The sequence below is a fragment of the Aureobasidium melanogenum genome (genome assembly GCF_000721775.1).
Source record: "Aureobasidium melanogenum CBS 110374 unplaced genomic scaffold scaffold_26, whole genome shotgun sequence".
In the NCBI taxonomy this organism is placed as follows: Eukaryota; Fungi; Ascomycota; class Dothideomycetes; order Dothideales; family Saccotheciaceae; genus Aureobasidium; species Aureobasidium melanogenum.
This window is the reverse complement of record NW_024470078.1, coordinates 274,020-298,231: the sequence shown is the minus strand read 5'-3', so window position 1 is coordinate 298,231 and position 24,212 is coordinate 274,020. Positions and strand designations below refer to the sequence as shown.

The following is a 24,212-nucleotide window of genomic DNA, read 5'->3' as shown; positions in this document are numbered from 1 at the left end:
GCAGATATTACGAGCACCTTACCATTTCCAATGAATGATGAGTATAACAGATGTGCACGATCACGATCAGACAGACAAGGAGAAGAGGAATTAGCAAAATAGTATCAATTTCGAGCGGAGTATGCGCCTGTTGTAGAGCATCATAGCTAAAGAAACATCGTTCTACCAGTTCCCTTTATGATACCATCTTCGATGTGACCCACTTTGAACCGCCATGCATGAAAAAGAAACCATGAGATGCCGCCAGAAGAAATCGCAGCCTCGATGAACGCCTCCTATATACCCGCCATGTAACGCCACGAAATGCGTAAACTCGCTGGTGAGAAAGACAAACGCCGCGCTGAGGAACCAGAAACATCAAGTGTGGTTGTTTACCACAAGGTGTAACCACCGTCGATGAGGCAGTTGTTGCCAGTCATGTAGCTGGAACCAGGCGAAGCCAAGTAGACAGCAAGGTTGTTGAGGTCGTCAACAGCGCCGAGGCGCTTCTGGGGAGTGTTGTCCATCCAGATGCGCTTTTGAGCGTCGAGAGCAGGAACGCGGTTGAGGGCGGTGTCCATGTAGCCAGGCGAGATGGAGTTGACACGGATGTTGTAGCGAGCCCACTCGGCGGCGAGAGACTTGGTGAGCTGGATGACAGCAGCCTTGGAGGCATTGTAGCAGGACTGCTCCTGAGGGTAGTTGACGATGGTGCCAGACATGGAGGCGATGTTGATCATGGAGCCACCGGTCTGGAGTTTGATCATCTGCTGACCAACAGCCTGAGCAACAAGGAAGGTGCCGGTGATATTGATGTCGAGAAGGCGACGGAACTTCTCAGAGTCGTAGGTCTCAGCCTTGACGTTGGAGCTGGAGCATGTCAGTAAGAGTGAAGATGAGTGTGAAGGATATAAACTTACTCGGCAATGCCAGCAGCATTGATAAGAACATCAATTTGACCGTAGTGAGCAGCGACATCCTGGACAGCCTGCTGGATGGCGGCCTCATCACGAACATCGACCTTGTAGAAGCGAACATCGACACCAGTCTGGGCGGAAAGCTCGCGGGCAGACTTCTCACCTAGATCCTGCTGAACGTCAAAGATGCCAATGCCCTTGACGCCAACCTCAGAGAGGGCCTGAGCCATGTTGTAGCCCAATCCACGACCGCCGCTAGGAGTGAGTTAGCAAAGAGTGAAGTGAGGATAGAAGTGAAGAGATCTTACCCGGTAATAACAGCGACCTTGCCGTGGAGAGTGAATTTCTTCATGGTGGGAGGAAGGAGATCGAGCAGCTCAGACTTGAGAGGCTGAGCAGCGACCTCAATGTCCTGACCAGGAGGGTTGACAGGCTCATTGCTGGCAGCAGGGACAGAGAGGGTCTCCTGCTCACGCTGGCCAGACTGGTTGTACGAGACGACCTTGATAGACTTCTCATCGCCAAGAGCACGAGTCGAGGCCAGAGTGCGAATCAAGACTGGCGAGCGTGAGATTTGAACGGCGGCGCGGCGCATGGCGCGGAGAACAGGAGTACGCATGGTTGACAGGTAGACCATCTTGCCGAATGTTTGAAGTTGTGATGAAGGAAGAAGTAGAAGAGGGGTAGATCAAGTAGATGATCAAACGAAGAAAGACTTTGATGAACTTGGATGAGATCGTCAAAGTTGAAGTGGATGGTCGAAGCGAGGGAGGAATTGGTTCGCGGAGCACGTTATATACACGAGAGACGAGGGACGTGCGCGGAGGACCGTACTTGATGAATGTGAAGGGCAGGAACCGAGTGAAGAAGTTGAGGCAGGAACGAGTGACGCTTAAAGTAAACTTTGGCGGTTTGCTATGCTCTTTGACCACCCGAGTGGAAGGTGCAAGTGACGACCGGGCAATCAACGGCAGGAAGTGGAAGGGTCCAAAGCTTCGATTGATGGTCAATGACGGGTTCATGAGAAAACATTCTTGACAAGGGAAGATATACCTAGTCCAATCTCCACTGTAACAGTAGCAGGGCAGTCAAACACGAGCGCTATAGGTATTGATTATCACTTTTGACTTTCTCAATTTGTCCCAGGGATCCAGTTGAATGAGATGACGCAACCTGTGACAAGTTGCCTGACTACAACAAGATGAAAGGTTGGGTGTTCGTCAAGAATAGAAGATATGGCTCAGGTCAGCTTATCAGGCAAGACGGGAGCAGAACGGGTATGTGCAGGGAATGTGATTGATCAATGAAGCCTGAGACCAGGAGAAAACAGAAAGGATTTCTGAGATCCAGGTAGGGTCGGGGTGCCTTTTATCATCATCCCTTCTCGTTCATGCATGATAGGGCAGAAGAAAAAATTACAACTACCTGGGCCTTCTTTACGTGTAACACAGTCATGTGGCTTCTCACCGTTATCATCGGAAAGCGGTGAGGGCTGCATAGAAGCAAGGACCCGATATCCCTTCTCCCTGATGGGTTGCATGCCTTTGGTGGGTTATGGATCGATGAAGGACAGTGCAGGCCGCGAAACGCGGTCACAAAATATGACGGCTGCTTGCCCCAGTTTCTCGGGACCCCAGAAACGTTTGACGTGCAACCCACGCTCTCACCTCGTTGATTTCTAACAGGCTTGATGAAGGGGTTTGTGGCGCGCCTTGCAGCAGCCAACTCGATACCTGCATGCAGGAGTAGCAGGAGAAACATATCCGGATTCGATATATCGAGTCGCCTCTTCGGTCTACTGAACCTCGAGCCAGACAACAAAATGCAGACCGACGAACCATATTCCAGGAAATGTCCTATCTTCCACGCTCAGTGCCCAAGCCACGTCTATCCATATGTACCTTAATGACTTTCGCAAAATAGAACAAGTCACAGCCTCAACAGCTTGGTCATTGTGGAAATTGAGATCACAACCTCCAAGGCAACGAGTGAGCCATGCTGTGACCAAAGGGGGCGAGCCAGTGTCTTCTCTTTGTAATGATCCGTGCTGGTTGGTGTGTATGAACAGATGACTTGGATGTTGAAATTACACCACGAAAAGAACACTGTTACATGTCTATTCCCCACGAGAGATTGATGGACAACGGTCCGCAAGGAGTGGACCACAGAATGGCGATTCGGCCCGCCGTACCCGGGTGCTGGCGTGGGGGCTGGCGCGAACGGATGTCAAAACCCAAATTGAAACATGGAGTCGTCTGGTTTGGAAGGCCAGCCAATCTCGAATTAGGCTTCCATGCAGAAGGATTTTTTGGTCTGTTTGATGCTGGAGATCTGTGGCTCGAGTATGGTCGAATATGAAAAAAAAGGAGTGACAATGTGCAAGGGAGAAATTGACCAACTTTTGACTATGTAGAGAAAGCGGTCTGTACATCAAAGGTATATAACAGAAGAAACAAGACCCAGAGAGACCACCGTCGAACGCCGTGCACACGACGCTATGCAGATGAAGGAAAAAAAAAGGGAACCAGAAACCATATGTCCAAAGTAAGAAGGAAAAGGCAGTTTTGAACAGAATCGTGTGTTGGACGTAAGGGTGGTATCTTAGGTGAGTTCGACGTAGTTGCTGCAGACCAATGTTAGCCTAGTTCAATGGTGCAAAGAGCATTGAAAGCTTACCTGGGGAAGATGCCTTCTCTTGAGCCAATTCTACCTGTCCACCAATCGTTACTGCTATCAGACTTCTTGACAATAGTAATAATGTCGCCCTTCTTGAAGCCCAAGTCGCCAGGCTGATCAGGATCGAATGTGAACTTTGCAATGGCCTGACCTGGCTGGGGAGTCTTCACATCGCCGAAGTTTGGCTTAGGAGCACTAGGTCTAGAAGGCTTGCGATCGGAGTACGAGTAATCGCCTTGATCAGCAAACGCACTGTTGCTGCGTGCACGAGAAGCCTCTAGGCGATCGAAGGTTTCGCTAGGGTTGGCGCGGCCGTAGCTGGGTTGTCTGTCATAAACATCATCTTGCCAAGTACTGGCACGCGAAGGACCACCAAAGCTGCCTGATCCTGTGCGGTCTGTACGGACGCCTTCACCGTGAGCGGTGCCTCTTCTGCCTTGCCAGATGACGTCGTCGTGGGATTCATCGTAGACGGGAATGTCGTTGTACATGGCGTCGCCCTGGGCTGCAGCATTTCCGGCGAAGATTCTGCTGTTGAGGACGCGCATCAGAGGCTCGGCCTGGGGTGGAACGGGAACGGCGCCTTCGAGTAGGGCTCTGGCAGTGACGCGACGGTTGTACATCTTCTCGTTGGCATCTCTTCTCTCGATCATAGCACTACCCTCGAGAGAGATACCAGCAAACAAGCCCTTGGTCTTGCTGTAAGCAAAGATACCGGCGACACCTTTGAGCGAAGCAGCACCCGCAGCTTCGGCATTGCGACCGACAGGACCAGCAGCAATCGAGACATTGCCTCCCAGAGTGATACTGCCAGCTTGAGCAAAGGTGCGGACGGCGGCAGCGTCATTGAGGATGAAGACGAAATCGGTAAGTTCGAAACCGATTTGACCACCGAAGCCACCACCGACGGTACCAATTGCAGAGGGAGCGGACCTTGGGCCGATGTCAGCAGATGTCTAGGACAAAGCGAAGAGAGGCAGTATTACCAGGAGCCGTCTGCCAGACGGGCTACGATGACACCGGAGCCGAAACGACCAGAACCGAGGAAGCCGGCCTTGAAGACGGTCATGATGGCGAGACCTTTGGCATTTGCGAGGATTTGAGGAGGAATGATCTTGTCGGGGCCGAAGGACTGTCTGGGGTCGATGAAGGAGGCGAGAATCTTGCCAGTCTTTTTACACTCGCCTATGAAGCATCAGAAGGCGTGTAAAGGATAGTGGTGAAGGAGCGCGACTTACTCTTCATGGAAGAAGGCAGCGGGTTGTTGATGAGCGGCATGTCGAGCGGATGGGACGGCAATCGTATGGGAGATTGAAGACGTAGAGGTCAGAGGAGAGTAGGCGACGTGAATGGCACCCAGAGTCTTGAAGGACAAGGAAGAAACGAAGATGGGCGCAGCGACACGAGAATGAGATGCGTTAGGCATACAAGTCCAGTCGAACTCGGCCAAGTCATGGCATAGCTCGGCCACGGCGAACAGCCCCACCAACGACCAAGCGTCGTCATTGTCTGTGCACCGTGCTTCCTCCCGCCAAACCCCAGATCGGCAACAACTTCCGACCTTGGGGGTTCCTGCTTGCTGCTTGTACCGACATTATTGACCATTCTTTGTTCCTCGACCCATCGCATCTGCCTAGCAGCTCCCGTACGCCTTCAGTCGTCGCAAATCCATTACGACCATCCACAAAGCCCTTCCAAGAGATCGCCACAATGTCTGAAGCCTACGAGCGCGAACGGTAGACTCCTCTTTCCCCTGCTGCGACATCACACAGCCACTGACACCTTCCAAAGTCAAAATAACTCACGCCTCGAAGACCTCGCCGGAAAGGTATCCGCCTTACGCGGCGTCACCATCGACATCTACGACAATGCCCGCGACCAGGGCGTCATCGATTCTTCCGTACGCCCCCTGACTATTCGAGTCTTACAACCCTGCTAATACCTAGCCTCAGACAAATGCATTCTCCACCTTCTCGAACAGCTTGCAAGGCAGTGCTGGAAGATTGACGCGTATGGCGCAACAAGGAAACAAGGTCGCCATTCTCAAGCTCGCTGGAATCATCATCGCCATTGTTCTCGTCCTCTACTGGGTTGGCGGCTGGGTGTTTGGAGGCTCCAAGGCTGCTTGAGGAGATTCGCTTCTCATCGAGATGGTTTTTGCAACACAACGACACTGGCCCAAGTACTTCTGGTCTTGTGGAAGAGCAGCGTCACGCGCCCACGAGGCCAAGCATATCTGCCTACCGATACGTAGAAAGGAGGTTCGAGTCGAAGTAGCCCAGCAATCCGTTGTGGCTACATGTCAGAAGAGATGTACACCAGATCGCAGAGATAGGAAGTGGTCCATCTGCAGATTGGTACCAAGGAGACGGCCTGGCGAAGTTGGAAAACATGGAGGGCAAGGCACACAGCACGTTTACTACGTCAACATGACACTTCACGAAGTCACCACAAAAGCGTTACACATTTGGGAATGTACAGGCGACTAGGGTCAAATGTTCTTCCAAAGCATTTTCATATTGTATATTAGGCAGAAGGGCACTTGTATTCAACCATGACCATCAAGGTCTTCAATGCTATTTTGACCCTTCCCGCTAATGTCCCAATACTACTTTTTAACCCCAGACATTTCCAAAAAGATCATCTGAAGCTGGTGCCTTGCTGTTAGTTGTCGAAGCAGCCGGTGCAGGTGCACTGCTCCAACCACCAAAGTCATCATCCTGGCTGACGGTAGGCTTGCTAGAAGAAGTGCCCTCATTGCTTCCCCAACCACCAAAGTCGTCGTCGTTTGACACGCTTGTCATGGCAGGTGCTTTGTATGATGTAGTAGGAGCAGGGGCCTTGTACGAAGTAGTGGGTGGGGCAGGCGCTGCTGGCTCAGGGGTGCTCCAAGCATTGTTCGAGCCCCAAGCATCCATATTATCGAGGCCAGACATGGCTGGTACGGGTGCAGGCTTCGGTGGTGGTGCGGGGCTCGACAAGTTGAAGGCAGATGCAGAGGTTGAAGTTGCAGGCTTGGGAGGCGCAGGAGCAGGAGCACTCATATCGAACAAGTCTCCCATGCCAGAGCTGGCGGGAACTGGCGATTTTGTGGACATAGGTGCTGGTGATGGTGCGGATGTGAAATCACCAAAATCGCCAAATCCACTCGACATGCGAGCTGGTTGAGGCTTGGGAGCAGGTGCAGCGGCTGGTTTAGGCGGAGGCGCAGGCTTAGCATCGAAGAAGCTGCCGCCACTGAGAGAACTTGTACGTGATACTGGGGAAGTTAGATTCGAGAAGGCAGAGGGCTTGGGCTGCTGCTGTTGCTGCTGTTGTGGAACAGGTGTGCCACCGAAGTTCAAGCCGCCAAAAGCATCAGCCATACCACCGAAAGAGGACGTCGAAGCAGCAGGAGATTGTAGCGGTGGTGAAGAGAAACCACCAAAAGCGTTCGAGGAAGATTGAGGCTGCTGTACTGGAGCAGGCTTAGGTGCAGAGGCGTACAAGGACAGGATGGACTGCTTGAGATCTGATCGTGGATTGCTTCCAGCAGTAGCGACTCCTGAAGCAGCGCTAGCTGGGCGTGCTGGTGGCGCGGACTGGCTGTTTCCAAAAAAGTCGAGACCAAGTAGAGAGTCGCCAGGACGGTTTTGCTTGGGAGGTGCAGCAGGAGCCTTTTGCTGTTGTTGTGGAGGAGGTCTTGAAGCGATGGTAGGTTCGGCGGTGCTGGCACGGGCTGGGGTCGGGTCGTCGCCAAAAAGATCGATGACTGGAGCAGGTGCTCTGGGAGCTGCAGGAGGAGCAGCAGGACCGCTGCTCATCGAAGCATTTCTGAGAGAGGCCGATCGGTCGAGCTTGGCCTTTTCTTGAACTACGCTGAGGGGCTGGAGGCTGGTCAGCGGCTCTGTACTAGCAGAAGGTTGATTTGTATTTACCACGTCTTCATCCCCACCCTCGCCTCCCAGAGTCGAGGGGTCTGGAATGGGACCATCCATAGTCCATCTCTTCGAGTCGTACTTTGTGCGGATGAAGTTCTCGATCTTGCTGCATACGTGTTAGTCGTTGGCTTCAGGATTGGTTGCTCTGTTGTAGACGAGAGACGTACGCTTCAGCGGGAACATGACCAGGGGCGAGCTTTGCTTCCCAGTACCTATAGATGACAATCAGCAAATGTGTGCTATGGCAGAACGAGGATGCTGTACTTGTTGGCTCTGGTGTTGCCCCACTTCAGCATGCTCTGAAGTTGCTCGTCGGTCCAAGAATCCAGGTCGACAGACTTGACTCTGCTAATGTGCGTGCCCATGCCACGATGAATACCAGAGCATCTACATGTATTGTTAGCAAGCGTCTAGACGTATGGTTGCAGTGGCTGCGCACCGAATGCAGATGAAGATGCCCAAGTTCCAACTGGCCCATCTCGGGTCTGTCGACACTTGTCAGCTTCCACGCCTTGTTACAATATCCAAACATCGTACGCTTGTTCCTTTTGCAGTCTGCACAGCTCTTGTTTCCTTCCAACTTGACCAGGCTCTTCAACGTCTGCTGGTTCTGCATCGTCCTGTCGGGTCCAGCTGGTCTCCGCGACATGGCGGCGGTTGTGTGGAATTCGGGGAAGTGTCGTGTGAGGTGTGACGGTGACGGATTGACCAAGTGAGGTGATTATTGTTACGTCCGTGATGTTCGACTGAGGATCCGCGGAGAGATCAAATTGTTGTGTACCTAATCTGGATCTGGACAAGGGACGAACGATTAATCAAAGCTGCCCCTATGCCTATGACGCTGCTCCGCCCGCACGTGATCCTTGACTCAATACCGACGGCTCATTCAAATTCGGGTTTCATAACTCAAATGAACTGGTTTCAGTGTTCCTGTTCTTTTGGAAGTGCAGGGAATATGTAGAAAAAGACAATTGACCTCCCCAGCGCCTCGCTGCCATGCCTCGTATGGGTATTACGCCAAAAACACCGACCAAAGCTGTAATGCAATCCCTCGTCTTGTCGTCTCCTTTTGTAGTCGAATAACACCATCACCATCTGCCACCTCCCCTTCTTCCATAGCCACCACCACCTCCGCCCCGTCTGCCGCCATATCCACCGCTGCGACCGCCATACTCTCTGTCATCGTAACCACCTCTAGGACCGGAGGGCTCGTCACGAATCGGCGGTTGTCGACCTTGGAGATCCTTCTGTAGCTGTTGGTATGTCTTGCGCATTTGTGCATAACCAAGATGCATCTTTCCAAAAAAGTGATCCGCCAGTCTGCGATCGTTGTCCAATCTACTGAGGTATGCGCCGCACACATCGCAGACTTGGAGCTTCTGATGACCCGAGGGGCCTGAAGTGTCGGATAGAGCCTTGAGCTCACGTTCGCGATCCTCCTTCAACTGTTTTTGCTGCCTGATACGGAAGTATTCTGTGACTGCCGTATTGACACTGCCCAGCTCGCCCAAGATCTGGACCTCGACCAGACCATCCTCGATGTTGCGCGACAGTTCGCCAATCTGTTTCAAAAGAGCATTTGTTTGGCGAATCTCATCAGGGGTCTTTTCCAAGCGGCGCTGAGCGCTGTCGATGCGTCGGTTGCAGTCATCGATGTATTTTTGCATGTCTCGCATGTAGTCGAACTCAAAGCCCCATTTGCGCTTTTGGTGGTCGTCTGCATTTTCGTATTCGGACTTCAAGGCTTCGCTGTGGGTCTTTGGACATAGACCGAGATCTTGTTTGGTGTTGGTAAACAGGTCGTGAGGACAGGTGCCGACAAGGTAGGAGCGGCACACCTTTGGATCAGTGATGGACAATTGAGGAGCGCGCGATGCGCCAGGGCCAGCCAGCAACTGCTCGCCCATAAGCTGCTCTGTGAAGACATGTCAGTAAAGTGTCCAGACCAGGATGTTAAATGTGAAGTCGTACCAAGCAGCTTTCTCTGCTCGGCTGCCATGTTGACTATGCGCTTTGTCGCAGATGTGTTTTGTGGGTGACGTTAGGAGAGATTAGGCGACAGCGCAGATGGAGGAGTCGAGGAAGACTGATGCAAAGTGATTGATGTCGAGCGAGTGGTTGTGATATGCAGATGGAAAGCTTTGGCGAGCAGCAACAGCAAAAGCGGAAGAGACAGTGGCCGCTCCGCGCTGGTCGCTGATGGACTTCTTGGCACATGTATGCTCGACTTGTCAACCCCCTTTAGCCATCTCCAATCTACGCCATGAGGCCGCCATGCTCGTGATAGTCTTTGCCCTGTCGCTGCTGTGCCTGTTTGCACCATGGGCTGAAGGGCAATACACCGAGCTGCTCGACCTGCATCCGCTGCCTCAATCTCAACTTCTGGCCGCCTTCAACTTCAAGGCCAACACCACAAAGTCCGACTTCGATGCCCAGAACTACCGCTTGTTCCCGCGCTCCCTCGGCCAGATCCTGCAACATACACATGCCCGAGAGCTCCATCTTCGCTTCAGTCTTGGTCGCTGGGATTCAGAGAACTGGGGAGAACGACCCCGCCATGGTCGCCGTGAAGGAGGCACTGGTGTCGAGCTGTGGGCTTGGGTCGACGCAGACTCGCATGAACAAGCCAATGCTCGCTGGTTGACTCTGAGCAATGCTCTGTCCGGTCTATTCTGTGCTTCTATGAACTTCATTGACTCGACCAAGACCATTCGTCCTGCCATGACCTTTGATCTGGAAGGCTCTCATAAGAACACATCTGGCTTACACCTGCTGCACGGCGCTCTGCCTCACGAAGTTGTCTGTACCGAAAACTTGACTCCCTTCTTGAAGCTTCTCCCGTGCAAGGGCAAGGCTGGCATCGCGACCCTCCTTGATGGACACAAGCTTTTTGATGCCTCCTGGCAGACAATGGCCATTGATGTGCGCCCCATCTGTCCTACTGATGGAAGCGAATGCCTGCTGGAGATTGAACAGACGGTAGACATGGTTCTTGACTTAGACCGATCCATGCGATCTCAGCAAGATCCCATCCCCAGGCCTCCACCACTCGAGGAAATCGCTTGTGACACAGAAAAGTGGTACCACAATCACGATACTTGTTACCCACGCGAACGTTCTACAGAGCGTGACTGGACCCTGAGTAGGGTATTCGGTCGTCCCATTCGTGGTTCTTGCCATGTCAACCAAGGTCCCTCTCCTGAATCAGTCATCCTGCATGCTGCTCCTGGTCAAGATATTCAGATTACCGCCGAGGAGGCCCACACTGAGAACAAATCTGAGGATGGCGTTGTAAGCTATGTTCTTCCGCAGTCTGGTGATTTTGATATTGCCATGGGCGAGCAACCTCTGATCTCGCCTTTGACCCTGGAACAACCACGCCTCCGTGCTGAACGAACCATGGTCGGTTACGGCCAGGAGCGCGGCGGCATGCGGGTTATCCTTACCAATCCATCTAGTACTGATGCTGTAGACCTTGTCTATCTCGAGTCTTTACCATGGTTCATGAAACCATATCTGCACACCCTGCACGCCTCTATCAACTCTGTTCCATCACCATCATCTATCCAGCAGATCTTCTACAGGCCCGCCATTGATCGTGCCAGAGGTACTCATCTTGAGCTACGCCTCCACGTTCCTGCCGGTGCCTCCTTGGTCCTAACATACGACTTTGAAAAAGCCATTCTGCGATACACCGAATATCCTCCTGATGCGAACCGTGGCTTTGATGTTGCGCCTTCAATAGTCAAGCTGCTAACCAATTCAACCAACGGGCAACACAACCCGCCCGTATATTTGCGCACCACTTCCATGCTGCTGCCCCTTCCAACTCCTGACTTCAGTATGCCATACAACGTAATCATCTTGACTAGCACTGTCATGGCCATGGCATTTGGCAGCATCTTCAACCTGGTCGTCCGCCGGTTTGTTGCCGCAGATGAGGTCGAGCCTGCAGGAATCGTTGCCATTAAAGCAAAGGTCCAGGCCGTCGTCGCCAGCTTGAAGCAGAAAATTCAGAAGGGCAGGGAGGTCAAGGCTGCTGATCAAAACGGTGAAACCAAAAAAGCACGGTAGTTGGATATGTTCGGCCACAGCCCACATACAGTATATGAGAAAATGACATTCCTGATCAATACTATGTATCGTCCTTTGCATCTGGCTTCCCTCACAATCAATGCCCCTGGATATTGTCTCAAGATTAGAGACAAACCTGCCTAAGCTGTTCTCGTGAAATGGCTCCTTTTCTTCTGGCATTGCTGCTATTAATCTTTGTAGGTACACAGCTTTCAGGAAGCGATGTCCTCAAAAGGAGAAGTGTGCAAGATCTCACATCTGAAACTGCTTGGCTGTCTTGCATCTCACTTTCACTTCACTTTCACTCCGTCTCACCCTCACTCCTGAGCACCTCTAGACCATATATTCCCGTCAACCACCTCTTCACACATCCCCTTCCCCTTAGCCCAATCGTCCATCCCCTCCAAAGATCTTGAGTTCGAATCTCTGCATCTGCTAATAATTCTCTCAGAACGTCCGTGGCCCTAGTCATACTGTCCCTTGTGGTGAGGATCTCAGAGAGGCGTCATCCTGTCGGCTAACTGTAGAATTCGTAACTTCGGGTAGGTGATTCTCGCCCCTGATGTCTAACCAGCACAGGTCCAGGGCCTAGTCCACTCGCCAGCTCGGAGCAGCAGTCTTGCACCTGATCTTGCAAACACAAGGATGGTGATTCTGCGCGCACTGGGCGATGGCTGGATTGAATTGTTCTTTCGGAGAATTCTCTTGCAAACACAAGGCTTTCACTGCTTGAATGAGCTTTCTAGAAGTTCAATATTCACGACCCCCGCTGTAAGTGAAACTTTCCCCTAAACAACTCGAGATCTTTGGCATCACCTTCTTTTTTGCTTTGTTTGTCTGTCACTATGTACACTGCGTGCTTGTCCGATGTTGTTCCTTCGTCTAGTGGCCCTTTGGATTCTTCTCGGCTGGATGATCAAACACTTTTCCTGGGTTCATCAACCAGTTCGGGTCCAATGCCATCTTGACCTTCTGCATCACGCCAATGGTATCCAAGCCTAGCTCTTTGACCAACGAGTTCTTCTTTCCAAGTCCAATACCATGCTCACCAGTGCACGTTCCTTCCATCTCCAGCGCTCTGTCAACCATTCTCGTTACACACTCTTCGACCTTCTTCTTTTCCTCTGGGTTCTTGCCATCGTACATGATACTCTCGTGGAAGTTGCCGTCGCCGACGTGACCAAGTACCGATGCAAAAAGGCCCAACTCATCCATCTCGCGCTTGGACACTTCCACAATATCAGGCAACCTCGAAAGCGGCACCGCAACATCCGTACTCCAAACCTCCTCATCCCCCTTCCTCAACGCCAACATACTCCATAGCGACTCCTTCCTCGCGGACCAAAGTTTCTTCTGCTCCTCTGGATCAGCAGTAAACTCAAAATCCAGCGATTTGCATTGTTTGCTCAGTTTCTTGACCAAGTCTACGTTTTCCCTGACTCCTGCTTTTGTGCCTGAGAATTTGAAAAACATGGTTGGCACTTCCCTCCACACTTTTTTTGTGGATTTGGATTTGTTGACTACGCTCATTTGGACTTCGTCCATGATTTCCATGGCGCCGATTGGGACGCCGGCTTTTATGATCGCAGAAGCTGCGCTGGCTGCATCGCGGATGCTTGGGAAAGTGACCACCGCGACGCTGGTCTCTTGAGGGATGACTTGCAGCTTGAGCGTGATTTCTGTGACGATACCAAGCGTACCTTCAGACCCGATAAACATTCCTGTGAGATTGTAACCGGCGGAGGATTTTCTGGGTCGGCGTTTGGTTTTTATGATTGTGCCGTCTGCGAGCACGACTGTGAGGTTTAGTACGTTGTCTTTCATGGTGCCGTAGCGGACGGCGTTTGTGCCTGAGCAGTTTGTTCCTGTCATGCCTCCTATCTGTGCAGACGGTCCGGGGTCTACAGGGAAGAAAAGATTTGTATGGGCGATTTCTTCGTTGAGTTTCATCCAGCCGATAGAGGGTTGCACTACCACGTCCAGATCATCTTCGTGCAAGGCGACGATTTTGTCCATGAAGGCGAAATCAATGCAGAAACCACCATAGGGAGCCGAAAAGTTGCCTTCTAGACTTGAACCTCCAGAATATGGGACTGAGAAAGGTATGAGTAAGACCTAACATAAGCATTTCTAGGACGTCCTTACCGATAGGAATCTTGTACTTGTAGCACACTTTAGCAATCTCAGATACTTCTTCTGTAGACTTGGGATACAAGACAGCAATAGGAAGCACATCAACGTTGATGGTCGACCACTCCGAGAATCCATGTCGATGCAACTCATCATCATCTGTAGTAATCGAGTCTTCACCAAGTTTGGTTTGCACTTCTTCAATTGCCTATACCACATCAGTTTCTCCTATCCTCACACATAGTTGAGATGCTTACCTTCTCCCACTCTGACTTCTTAGCATACACCGGTGCCTGGGAAGCATTTACCCCATCTTTCTTGAGGATAGACCTGGCATCATAGGTTCCATATGTATATGCCAATGCTCCAGTAAAAGCACTCAAAAGCAACACCTTGTTGGTAGTCCAGAAAGCGGATTGGTTAATAGGTCCTGCACCTGTAGAATTAAATCGTCGTTGTTGGCGACCAATGAGTGGCGTTCGGCGGAGTCCCCGCATGACGGCTGGATTGAAGCGCATCCTTGTCGCCATTGTCCAGAGAGTCTCACAAGGTAAGACGTATGGTATACGTAGAGTCGATGAAGAATATAGAAGACACGTCTCTGACTGCCCTATCAGGTTCTTGCCTATCGAGAGTGCAGGATTGGGACGATGTCACGACTTCCGAGGCCCGGAGCACGTAAACTAGCTCGCTGTGTATTGTCCCGGCGGGAAGGCCGTGTTCCTGTACCGCACCCGCTATTGACCTAACTTATCTGTTCCCCTCTCGCTGCCTCTCCACTCTTCTTCCTACACCCCACCTTTGCTCCTGAGGCGCTCAGGCTACTGCAGCGAGCTGAGATTTCTCCGTGCATATGCATGCATACCAGTTTCAGCCGCAAGGGCACGTGTTTGTGCGTTGCTCCCTACCTAGCATAAAACGCTCCCTCGCGGTGTGGGCGTCCATACTTTCGGACCGACGGTGAAACACTCCTATATCAAACTGTATAGGTATACGCAACAAGCCCTCGCAACAGTGCAAGCCAAGCAATCGCTCTCGTTGTTGTTCTTTGCCAAGGCAGTTCAGTTGAAACTTGGAAAGGTGTATTTCAAAGCAGCTCCTAAATCACCGATCTTGCGAACTGCCGTTCATGCAAATCGCAGATTTGAAAGGAAAGAGCGCTGTCAAACGCGCAACGCCCACCACGAACGAGGAGAGGGTCGCAAAAAAACGAGTTGCAAACATTGGAAAGTGGTCGAAGGAATGAGGCTGTTCCTTGGCTGCATGAAATTGACGGTCGCCAACATGTGGTGTCATCTGCTGGTCGCAATATGGTCGTCATCTGGGCTGCGGGAAAACTTTCCCATGTTTTGATCTGTCTCAAAATCCCATGATAGCAGGGCAATTTCAAACCCCGAGTCCGATCATCTTGTTATGCGAGATGTCGCCGAGCCCCCTCCCAGCTTATGGATTATCTCGTTTACATGGCTAAGAGTTCCATCCTTCCAACCCTTGTTACTTTGATACGCGTGCCGCTGCAGCACCACCGGATTCTTGAGAATGCCATTCTTTCGGAATCTCTTCCACACCCATTTGTTAGTTGTGACGACAGAAAACGCAGGCATAGCAAGGGAAAGCATAGTGCCTCGTTAGGACCTAGGACCGCCTGCACTGCTTTGCCTCTTTCTTATACCCTTGTCCCTGGTATTATGGGTAGTTCGGCCGAATACCAGTCAAAAAGACCCACCGGGAACCAATGACCATCACGGCAACGCAAGAGAAGAAAAAAAGCAAGCTGGGCGCAACTCTTTCTATGGGCAGTAATAGCTGGGCTCGAAAAATTGGCAGACTCGGAGGTTTGCTCCCCAGAGTCACATTGTGTAATCTTGACGAACTGCGGAGCTGGAGGTTGGCTCAGCTGGGTAGTGGCACAGTCATGCGCGCGTCAGTCCACATACGGAAGCGGTAAATGCTTGTAGGGATACAGGAGCCACCTCCGTCTATACTTGAATCTTTCTTTTCCACCATTGTTTGCTGGCAGCGAACCGAAAAAAAGCCATGGCCCCCATCCCCATGCCATGGGAAATCCTTTACTTTTTTCGTTGAGATGGCGGAAATTTGCCGCTGTCATTCTGGCGGCGCCGTAGGCGAGCCGTGTCTCCGTGTAAATCACAGAAGAGGTTCACATCTGCGATCCTTGCTGCAAACCCTATTGGGCCATATGCCTTTCTGTGCTAAGTAAAAGAAACTGGCAGGTGGGGGCTTAAACGTATGGGGAGTTGAAGTCCGTCTGCGCGTCGGACTTGGTGACCGTCGCCTGCGTGCCCATAGCATAGCTGAATATAAGGAGGGTTACGCTCCCGTGAGGGCCGAACCCATTTCCTGTTCCACCATTCCCCCTGCCTACTTCCACTTTCCCATCTCTTGCACTTTTGGAGGAGTCTGTCACCACCTTTTGTTCACAACTTGTTCACAATGAATCTCGCAAGCATACTTCAGCATCCCATCGAGGCAATGCACACACCAACACCTCGACACTCCTCTTCCAGCATGTCGACCTCGCCAATACTCTCACCTCACGCAGGGTGCGGTGTAGTCAAGCCATCAAAGTCAACCAAGCGAACACAAACCAAAGCCGCCTGCCTCGGATGTCGGCAACGAAAATCAAAGGTCAGTTTCGAGAGTCGTTTCATCCTGTCCTGCAACACCGTTACTGACTCGCGTCTCCATCAACAGTGCGACGGAGACCGTCCATCATGTAAAATGTGTCTCGAAAGAAACTCCAAATGCGAGTATTCAGTCGAAGAAGGCAAGACCCAGCAACAAGCCACCAAAGAGCAACTACGATCGTACAAGGATGTATTGTCGTTGCTGAGGAGTAGCTCGCCCAAGGAGAGCGAAGCTATCTTGCATATCCTCAAGAACATGGACCTCAACGCCGCCTGCAGGTTCATCCTCGATGGACCTGTCTTTGTACTGAGTCGGTGAGCGATATGCTTCGCTTCCCATGTGCCAGAGACCGTCACAGTGCACAATACTTCCAGCAACCAAGTGGTGTCCATGGAGAGAGCTTCTGCGTAGGCTATCTCCATGGCCACACCTCAGGCACCTGTGCATTTCGATAGCTTCCGATGCCCCTCTACCTCGCCGTCGGACAGGGGTTGATCGCGAAGTTATGACGGTCTTTGGCGTGGGAAGAAAAAGAACACACAAAATACTTTCTGTACACGTCATCGTCCAGTGGAAGCAAAGATACCACTGCAGTCGACGTACACACAACACACAGCATACATCCAGCACTGATCGATTGTTTTTTCATTCGTCAAAGGTCTTGTTTTTGTGGTTACACTGGGTTGTAAACATTAAATAGGAGGGAAAGTGGTTTGATATGCTGAAGGTTTTCTCCTGGCGCGTCTACACCTTGCCGATCATTCCACTTCTGATGGTAAAGGCGGTGCTGATGCGGTGTGGCTTGCGAGCAGGGCTCACACTGCGAGGTCCGCGATTTTCAGCTGGGGCCAGTCCAGGAGCTGGAGATACTGCGATGGTATGCCTTTTGGTCGGATCTCTTCTTCTGTTACTCTCGACGACGTCAGTCGATGGCCATGAGATTGTTGATAGCTCTCCAGAGAATTGAACGCCAGTATCTCGCTCAAGTTTCTTTCGCCAGATCTCTACTTGTATGTTCCACCATGTTTCGAGCTTCGCACGTCGCTTTTGTGTTTCGTCATCCCATGCGCGTACCATATCGTCGCATTCGCGCTGTAGACTGTCAATCTCTTTGACTTGGCGGGCTTCCAGTTCTGCTAGCTCTTCTTCTTGCTTGACTAGTCGTTGACTGATGCGTCTGCTTTGCTCGCCTCTGAGCACGCTTATGGCACCGCTGTGTTTTGCTTCCATCTGGTCGCGTGCTCGTCTTGCTTTTGTGAGTTCGGCGAGATCCCGATCGGTGATGGCTCTTTCATGTCGATCTCCACTTGTTGTTTCGCCGCGACAGTATGCTTCCATGTGTTTGAGAGCGATTGCGTTGTTCCGTGTTTCCACTTCATGTGCTTCACGCATCTCGTGTTCGTCCAGTACATGCTTGTCCTCTATGCGAGCGATCACCGCGCTCTGTTTTTCTGATAGCTGGTCCTTCTGGCGGTCGAAGTATGGTAGTAGCTGTAACTTGCGCACTGCGTAGCCGTCTATTATGCCTTGTCTCTTTGACCCAGCCCAAGCAACTAGACTGTCGCGTTGCCGTTCTTGCTCCTGTCTAAGGTCTTTAAACTCAGGCATCCCCAATGCTTTTTCCAAATTCTTTCTTTTCTCTTCCTCCAAGGTCTGAAGTTGCTCGGCTCCGCAAACTGGTGATCTGGATTGCGATCGTGATTTCGGATATGATGCCGGATGTGATGTGACTTCCGATTCGTGAATTGTAGGTGGTGTTGTAGTTGCCTCGTCATCCCAAGCTACTAGCATATTCATCAATGCATCCTGCTCTTCTTGGCTCATTACGCTGGCGACCAGGCTGCCGGGTATCGGGCGCTTGCAACATGTAGGCGGTATGTTCTCATCGTTGAGCGAGTCTTTGATTATCTTGCGCAGTGCGAGAGTACAGTATCGATGACCGCAGGACAGCGTGTGCAATGTGCGTCGGTGTCGGGATCCGCTTTGAGGACAATGAGGGCAGTCGCTGTGTATTTGATCAGACTCGATTCTTTCTTGCTGATAATCTTCGCTTACTCTTTTTCTCTGGTCGAGTCTCCCGAGTCGGTTCTCCTCAGCCTCAACCTGCTTAATCCTCTTGTGATGATGTGTCTCTTTGGAGACGATTCTCTTGACCGAGACCAGACGGATGACAGCGAGAACGTTGAAGGAGATGGCGAGATGATGGGCGACGTCGCAAAGTTGAACGATGAGCGGCGAAAATCAAATCGAGCATGATTGACTATCGAATCGTAATCTTTTATTGATGTTGATGTGGTGGAACAGCGTCGTCCACGGGTTGGTCGAGTCCTGGCATTGGGACAATCTCTGGAGACGCGGGACGCATCTGTAAAGTCTGTCGAGTGTGAAGCCTGAGAACCAGTAGACACAGATCGTCGTGGATGCGTCGAGCTTGTCAAACTTGATGACACTTTTAATTCCCTCGACTTGTTTTCGAGAGGAGCAATGTCAATGTCCAGGTTTCGTGCTTGACTTCTCAAATCTTCGTCAAAGGCCTCAACCGTTTGACCTTCGGCAAGCCGGAGGACTTCGAGAGCAAACTCGTCGTCCATTGATACCTAGGTTCTTGCCCGAGTATCAAATATTGCCTTGATGAATCCAGCTTTTTTTGATGTCGCGAGACGCATGGGAATGGTGCAACTCCAGACGCAATAGAAGCACACAGGGAGCTGTGGTGCAAAATCAAAACTGCCGAGGCCTTCTACCAGTTGTCTAGGTACCAGTATGTTGTAGCGGTCTGTACCTATCGGAAATCCCAAGCTAAAACTCCGCAAGATACCGACACCGGACTTTATTGTCGAGTGGTTGTTCTGTCGCAGACTGGTAGGAGACCAGAACTTATGAAACAATAAAAATGGTCGAAATATGTCACGGAATCGCCAGCAGACAATATATCAGAGCAGAAAAAGAGAAAGTAAACGTCAGCGATGAACTTGATCATCGAAGTTCATCACAACGCACCAGCTGCATGACGTCCCGAACACAAGGGTCAAAACAGCCGTCTTCTTCGCCGCCGCAAGCCCGAGATCTCTATCTGGCTCTTGCTTGGTAATTCAATTAAGATTCTTCTGCTTAAAGGCTCGTGCTCTTGACATCGGTTCGTTCCCAATGCGCCCTGCTACCGGTATGTGTCTTGTGACTATGTCCTTGAGGCTCGAGTCAGTAGTGTTTTAAAGGGCGAAACACTAGCACCATACAATCGGCATCTCTGCGATTGCGGGGCCTGTCAATGCATCCGGGTTCACCGAAACTTTGAGCTTGTAATAGGCACTGTGAGCGCTCATAAAGTTGATGATTGGCGGTGAAGGGTAATTGTTTGATTTGAAAGGGTTGATTTTGACAGATGACATTCTACACCGTATAGCTTACCCTGAGGCAAACGGCAGGGTAGATGGTGGTATAGCTGAGACACAAGCGAGCCATCCAGGATGGACAGCTTGACATGAACTCTCACCTCCTCCGTAGTGCCTTGGCCAGAAAATCTTGACGCCACAAGCCGATATGAGATTGCTTATGAAGAGTCATGCTGGCTCTCATCCAATCAACACCGATAAAGTCGGTGCTTGGTCAGGTTTGGCATACAGGACAACTAGAGGACTGTCGCAACTGTGAGTGATCCGTCCACATCAGCCTCAGCTTGTAGAGGTAGTTATCTGTGCTTCGAGTTCGAAACTTGACATCGTTTCCGATGTGGTGTTCCCAAGAGCTCGGGTCACGATCAAGATCCCATATGTCATTTAGTCGCAGGACGTTTGGAAAGAAGTTATTCTGAGACATGGTTATACATAGGACAACGTGGTTGTGGATCGAACTTGGTGAACTGGCGATTTCTGGAAGGTAAGAACATCGGTTCGCAAGACACTCGGTCCATTCTAGGGCTGGAGCGTTGGTCCTTGAATGTCGGAAGCATTGCCCATTAATTGCAACTTACTCGGTACGACAGGTAGGTGTGTCGGTAGTGACCAGTGTTCGGAGACATGGAAACCGATTTTTGGAGGGTCTTTTCTGTACGCGCTCATGGCGACGTTTTGTTCACAGAGTTCGTTAACTTTGGGAAGCGATTCGGGGATGCTCAAAGATTGAGGATTGAGATCGACCGGCCCAAAAAGTGCTTGTTAGTCAGCGAAGCGGGCCTGTTGATCGTGCTTGTCAAGTGCTTTCCTGCACTCCATGTTCGTCATGCATGCATGCATTTAGGAAATTGCAAGCTTGCTGTGTTATCGGAGTCAAGTCCAGCGAAGAGGCGTTGACGCTGGAGTAACTTGATCGACCTGACAGCATTGTGCTGTTTCACAACATGAACAATCTTCATGCCCGTACCAACATGGGAGCATAGAGCACGACGATGATACGATGACAGGAGAAAGATGTCTCATGCTGAAACAGAGACATTGTTGACCGGTCTTTCCTTCTCGCTCACGCAAAGCCGAGGCGAAGCGAAGCGGAAGCGAAGCGAGCCCGACGAGGCCCGTGCCAGTTGTCGATTGGCAACGTTGGCAACGATACTCTCCCAAGCGCACACGCTCCCAAGGAGACGGTTTAGATGCATCATGGTCTCGTTCATGACATGTCACCATTCGAGGCTCCAGTCAGCGCATCTGCGTCTGATGCAAGCATCTCGAGAAGAGAGACTGCCAGATCTACCTCATCTCATCTAAGACCCGAGGACGCGTTCCTGACATACTCTCCGCCTTACCGATCGACCAACAAGGATGGCGCATCCGACGAGAAACGCAAAAGAGGCAACCGTGGCAGTCGCAATGCCAGTCGCAGGAGACCACGCACATGGAAGAAGCTGCTTTGGGTGAAACAAGCATGTACGAGGAGCGCCGCAGAAAGAGATGCTATATACCACGAATCAAACACTGAGACTTTCAGATCCTGACAACTACACGGATGAAGAGACCTTCCTAGATCATCTGCAACGCAATCCTCGTCTCCGACCTTATGACTTCTGGCCGCTTGTTGCAGACTCTACTGTTATCGTCCAACACATCGGCTCCGTCATCATCTTCGTTTGCTGCTTTGTCGGCATCAAGCAACAACGTGTGTCGCCTGTATCTGTCGTCAGCTGGGCCACTTTCGGTACCATCTTGGGTTGGGTCGCTCGTGACTACTGGGTAGGACAAGAGGAGGCTGCTCAGGCTGCTCGCGTTGCCCTTGCCGAGGCCACAGCTTCGTCCAAAGCCGTCATAGATAGTCAGCGCATCCAGGAAGGGCCCTTGAGTCCTGCAGATCCTGCTTCCACCATGTCAGACAATGCTAAGCTAGGTTTGGGTATTTCGACTGTAGCCGCTTCACGACAAGCATCTGTCGTTTCAGCAACAGAGGGCTCAGCATCAGCCGCGTCCACCACTGTTAATCCAAGCGGTGCTGCTTCGTCAGGGAGTTACAATTACTACCCACCTTTTGAGAATCAGACCTCTTCACTTTCGCCTCGCAACCAAGAGAGATTGGCAACGGCCAAGTCTGCCATCTTGATCTATTGTGCACTACTAGGCTTGAGCCCCATTTTGAAATCTTTGACCGTGTCAACTTCCCCGGACTCTATCTGGGCCATGAGTACTTGGCTTTTGATCATCAACATCTTCACCTTCGACTATGGTGCCGGTGTTGAGGCGAAGTATGTTTCTCTACACATTTCCTGCATCAAGTCTCTACTGACAAAGCTCTGCTAGATTTCCTGCTTCTTTGTCGACGAATGCTGCTCTTATGGCATCCACAGTGCTTGCTTCTCGTCTCCAATACACCAATGAAGTCTTCAGCCTGACACTTTTCAGTATCGAGGTGTTTGGATTGTTCCCGGTCTTCAGGCGACATTGTCGACACGCTTCTTGGACAGGTCACTTGATACTGACTGCATTGACTGTCCTCGGCGCAGGAGGTGGACTTTGCGTCACTATCACAGGAGGAGGATGGAAAGCCGGAGTTGGCGGTGCCATTCTCGGTGGTATTCTCACGTGTCTTGCCATGGGTATCACCAGCTGGTGGCTCATTGGATTACAAAGATACAAGAACGAGATTCACGGGCCTTGGGATCCCGCACGTCCAATTATCAGACGACATTGGGATTAAGTCCGAAGAGAGAAATCAGGATTCGTCTATGACTCTATGACTTTATCTCTCTCTGCTGTTCTACACTTGAATTGCTGGTGCATTGTCCCAGATGGTGCTACTCACGGACAACGATGCCTTGCGTCTTGTCAGCTCGACTTGATTGTCCTTGAACTCAAGGAAGGAGTCCCATGACATGTTCCCATTCTGCGACAAGGGAACTTGGATACTTGACAGTGGAGAGACATCTTCTGCCTTTCCAATGGTCACCGTCAGCGATGTGATACCGTCTGCCGTATGCCATTTGATGGAGATGACTTCCTTCTCTCCCGCCGCGCGTACTGTCTGACCCATCAAATCTACCAAAGCCGACTCGTCTTTGTCGAAAGCAGGAGAGAACCACAAGCCCAGGCTCCATGGTACGGGCTGGGAAGTCCAGGAGCTGCTGTCCAGACACTTGCTTTTGAGTGTAATGGAGTCCAAATCTCGTGTCCTCCGAAGCAAGGTCTGCAGGTATCTCCAACCACCAATTCGCGAACCAGCATGGCTTGGTTGCCAGTTGGTCAGGTCAAAGCATAATGAACGTAGATATGGCACATCAGATGTGAGGGTGCTAAGATCTGCGCACCAGGCTCCCAGCATGTGCGCTCCACGGGTACAGCAGAAGTAATGAACCCACTCGTTGGCAATGGTTGCACTCTGCTCGCTTTGTAGCGCCCTGTCTCCCGATGCTGCGTCTTTGAGATCGATTGTGATATGGCGAATATGGCTGGCTTGTGCTAATGACAAGCGGCAAAAGAATGCTTGGATATGGGCGACTCTTGTGAATACGAAGTCCCCGTTTTGCAATGGCACCGAGTTGTTCGCCTCGAGGTAGATGGCACGACAGGTTCTCAAAAGAGCAATGCCCAGGGTAGTGATCTGACCGTGTTCTGGCTTAATGGTCGTGTCCCATTTTGGATCAACGATAGGCGTAGATGGTGTCAGAGCGAGATCAAAGATTTCGTTCCTCAGCTCGCCAGGTAGTCTGAATAGAGGAGAGCGTGTTTGAGGCAGCATCGCCACCTCTTTGTGGATGTTGTTCATAGCGTATGATTTGGTGAGATATATGGAATGAATTGTCAAACACGAGAGAATGGAAACATGAACAAGATGAGATTATATAGCAGGAGCTCGTCGATCAATTGGCACCGAGTCGAACCCTTTATGTGCTCCTTCAGCTCGTCTCGGATGCCTTCTACCCCGCCAAAACAACACCCTGATGGCCGGGGTCACACGCTGTTGCATGATAGCCGGATGTCCCCTCTTTTCCTACTCGGGACCTAATCGGCGCTTCCTGATCTTGTGTCGTCTACCGCCCACCGCTTCTTGGTCCGCTTGATGTGAACTATATCTGGAAATTCGTAAGTCTCTGTTTCTCACTTGATTATGTGCTCCGCCTAATGGGCATGTAGTAAGCATGCAGTGAGCATGAGGCTCGTCGGGGTTGCTTTGCGGCGATCCGAAAGCCCCCCACTTGCGCGCCGAGCGCCAAGGCTCGCGTGCATCACGCGTTGCTCAACCTCCAGCTTTGTTGCTGTCTCGACTCAGGTTGACGTCTCTTGCGCATTCACACCATATCATCATCATTTTGCTTGCCTATTATCTCCTTCCATCGCGAAGAACGCCTTTCAAGGACACATCCTGATCGATCGAGGGCGCGTTTCCGCTTTACTCTTGCGTTTGATCCGAGACCGATCCGTGGTCGCGCAACAGCGAAAGAAACCAGACACTG

At 51.3% G+C, this 24,212-nt stretch overlaps 12 protein-coding genes across 12 annotated transcripts; 4 read left to right on the top strand and 8 right to left on the bottom strand.

Annotated features, from left to right (window-relative positions):
* Positions 1-371: 371 nt before the first annotated feature.
* M437DRAFT_78393 (NAD(P)-binding protein) lies at positions 372-1,491 on the bottom strand (the record flags this gene model as incomplete). The annotated part of the gene is made up of 3 exons (XM_041026983.1): positions 372-849; positions 900-1,151; positions 1,205-1,491. 3 exons carry the CDS (start codon positions 1,489-1,491, stop codon positions 372-374), a joined length of 1,017 nt encoding a protein of 338 aa, XP_040876289.1.
* A 2,006-nt stretch (positions 1,492-3,497) lies between these two features.
* M437DRAFT_57381 (DUF500-domain-containing protein) lies at positions 3,498-4,850 on the bottom strand (the record flags this gene model as incomplete). Its single annotated transcript, XM_041023219.1, has 4 exons — positions 3,498-3,519; positions 3,573-4,505; positions 4,559-4,757; positions 4,811-4,850. 4 exons carry the CDS (start codon positions 4,848-4,850, stop codon positions 3,498-3,500), a joined length of 1,194 nt encoding a protein of 397 aa, XP_040876288.1.
* A 432-nt stretch (positions 4,851-5,282) lies between these two features.
* On the top strand, positions 5,283-5,701 carry M437DRAFT_57336 (uncharacterized protein; the record flags this gene model as incomplete). Its single annotated transcript, XM_041023207.1, has 3 exons — positions 5,283-5,308; positions 5,364-5,472; positions 5,525-5,701. 3 exons carry the CDS (start codon positions 5,283-5,285, stop codon positions 5,699-5,701), a joined length of 312 nt encoding a protein of 103 aa, XP_040876287.1.
* Positions 5,702-6,187: 486 nt separating this feature from the next.
* M437DRAFT_69291 (ArfGap-domain-containing protein) lies at positions 6,188-8,141 on the bottom strand (the record flags this gene model as incomplete). The annotated part of the gene is made up of 5 exons (XM_041025258.1): positions 6,188-7,598; positions 7,660-7,704; positions 7,757-7,879; positions 7,932-7,977; positions 8,030-8,141. 5 exons carry the CDS (start codon positions 8,139-8,141, stop codon positions 6,188-6,190), a joined length of 1,737 nt encoding a protein of 578 aa, XP_040876286.1.
* Positions 8,142-8,580: 439 nt separating this feature from the next.
* Positions 8,581-9,491, bottom strand: M437DRAFT_69290 (LUC7-domain-containing protein; the record flags this gene model as incomplete). The annotated part of the gene is made up of 2 exons (XM_041025257.1): positions 8,581-9,407; positions 9,464-9,491. The coding sequence occupies 2 exons, from the start codon at positions 9,489-9,491 to the stop codon at positions 8,581-8,583; spliced, it is 855 nt and encodes a 284-aa protein (XP_040876285.1).
* Positions 9,492-9,766: 275 nt separating this feature from the next.
* M437DRAFT_87873 (putative GPI transamidase component Gpi16) lies at positions 9,767-11,566 on the top strand (the record flags this gene model as incomplete). The annotated part of the gene is made up of 1 exon (XM_041028726.1): positions 9,767-11,566. One exon carries the CDS (start codon positions 9,767-9,769, stop codon positions 11,564-11,566), a length of 1,800 nt encoding a protein of 599 aa, XP_040876284.1.
* An 882-nt stretch (positions 11,567-12,448) lies between these two features.
* Positions 12,449-14,193, bottom strand: M437DRAFT_57377 (D-lactate dehydrogenase mitochondrial precursor; the record flags this gene model as incomplete). The annotated part of the gene is made up of 3 exons (XM_041023217.1): positions 12,449-13,659; positions 13,712-13,904; positions 13,954-14,193. The coding sequence occupies 3 exons, from the start codon at positions 14,191-14,193 to the stop codon at positions 12,449-12,451; spliced, it is 1,644 nt and encodes a 547-aa protein (XP_040876283.1).
* A 2,098-nt stretch (positions 14,194-16,291) lies between these two features.
* Positions 16,292-16,630, top strand: M437DRAFT_19441 (uncharacterized protein; the record flags this gene model as incomplete). Its single annotated transcript, XM_041018986.1, has 2 exons — positions 16,292-16,345; positions 16,412-16,630. Coding segments are annotated over 2 exons (273 nt in total), but the record flags the coding sequence as incomplete, so codon positions are not given.
* Positions 16,631-17,302: 672 nt separating this feature from the next.
* M437DRAFT_18161 (uncharacterized protein) lies at positions 17,303-17,917 on the bottom strand (the record flags this gene model as incomplete). The annotated part of the gene is made up of 1 exon (XM_041018939.1): positions 17,303-17,917. A coding segment is annotated over one exon (615 nt), but the record flags the coding sequence as incomplete, so codon positions are not given.
* A 1,520-nt stretch (positions 17,918-19,437) lies between these two features.
* Positions 19,438-20,161, bottom strand: M437DRAFT_69286 (uncharacterized protein; the record flags this gene model as incomplete). Its single annotated transcript, XM_041025256.1, has 4 exons — positions 19,438-19,530; positions 19,582-19,654; positions 19,754-19,866; positions 19,967-20,161. The coding sequence occupies 4 exons, from the start codon at positions 20,159-20,161 to the stop codon at positions 19,438-19,440; spliced, it is 474 nt and encodes a 157-aa protein (XP_040876280.1).
* Positions 20,162-21,077: 916 nt separating this feature from the next.
* Positions 21,078-22,459, top strand: M437DRAFT_14103 (GPI2-domain-containing protein; the record flags this gene model as incomplete). The annotated part of the gene is made up of 3 exons (XM_041018746.1): positions 21,078-21,201; positions 21,263-22,007; positions 22,063-22,459. Coding segments are annotated over 3 exons (1,266 nt in total), but the record flags the coding sequence as incomplete, so codon positions are not given.
* A 60-nt stretch (positions 22,460-22,519) lies between these two features.
* M437DRAFT_78384 (uncharacterized protein) lies at positions 22,520-23,497 on the bottom strand (the record flags this gene model as incomplete). Its single annotated transcript, XM_041026982.1, has 1 exon — positions 22,520-23,497. One exon carries the CDS (start codon positions 23,495-23,497, stop codon positions 22,520-22,522), a length of 978 nt encoding a protein of 325 aa, XP_040876278.1.
* Between the last annotated feature and the right edge of the window lie 715 nt (positions 23,498-24,212).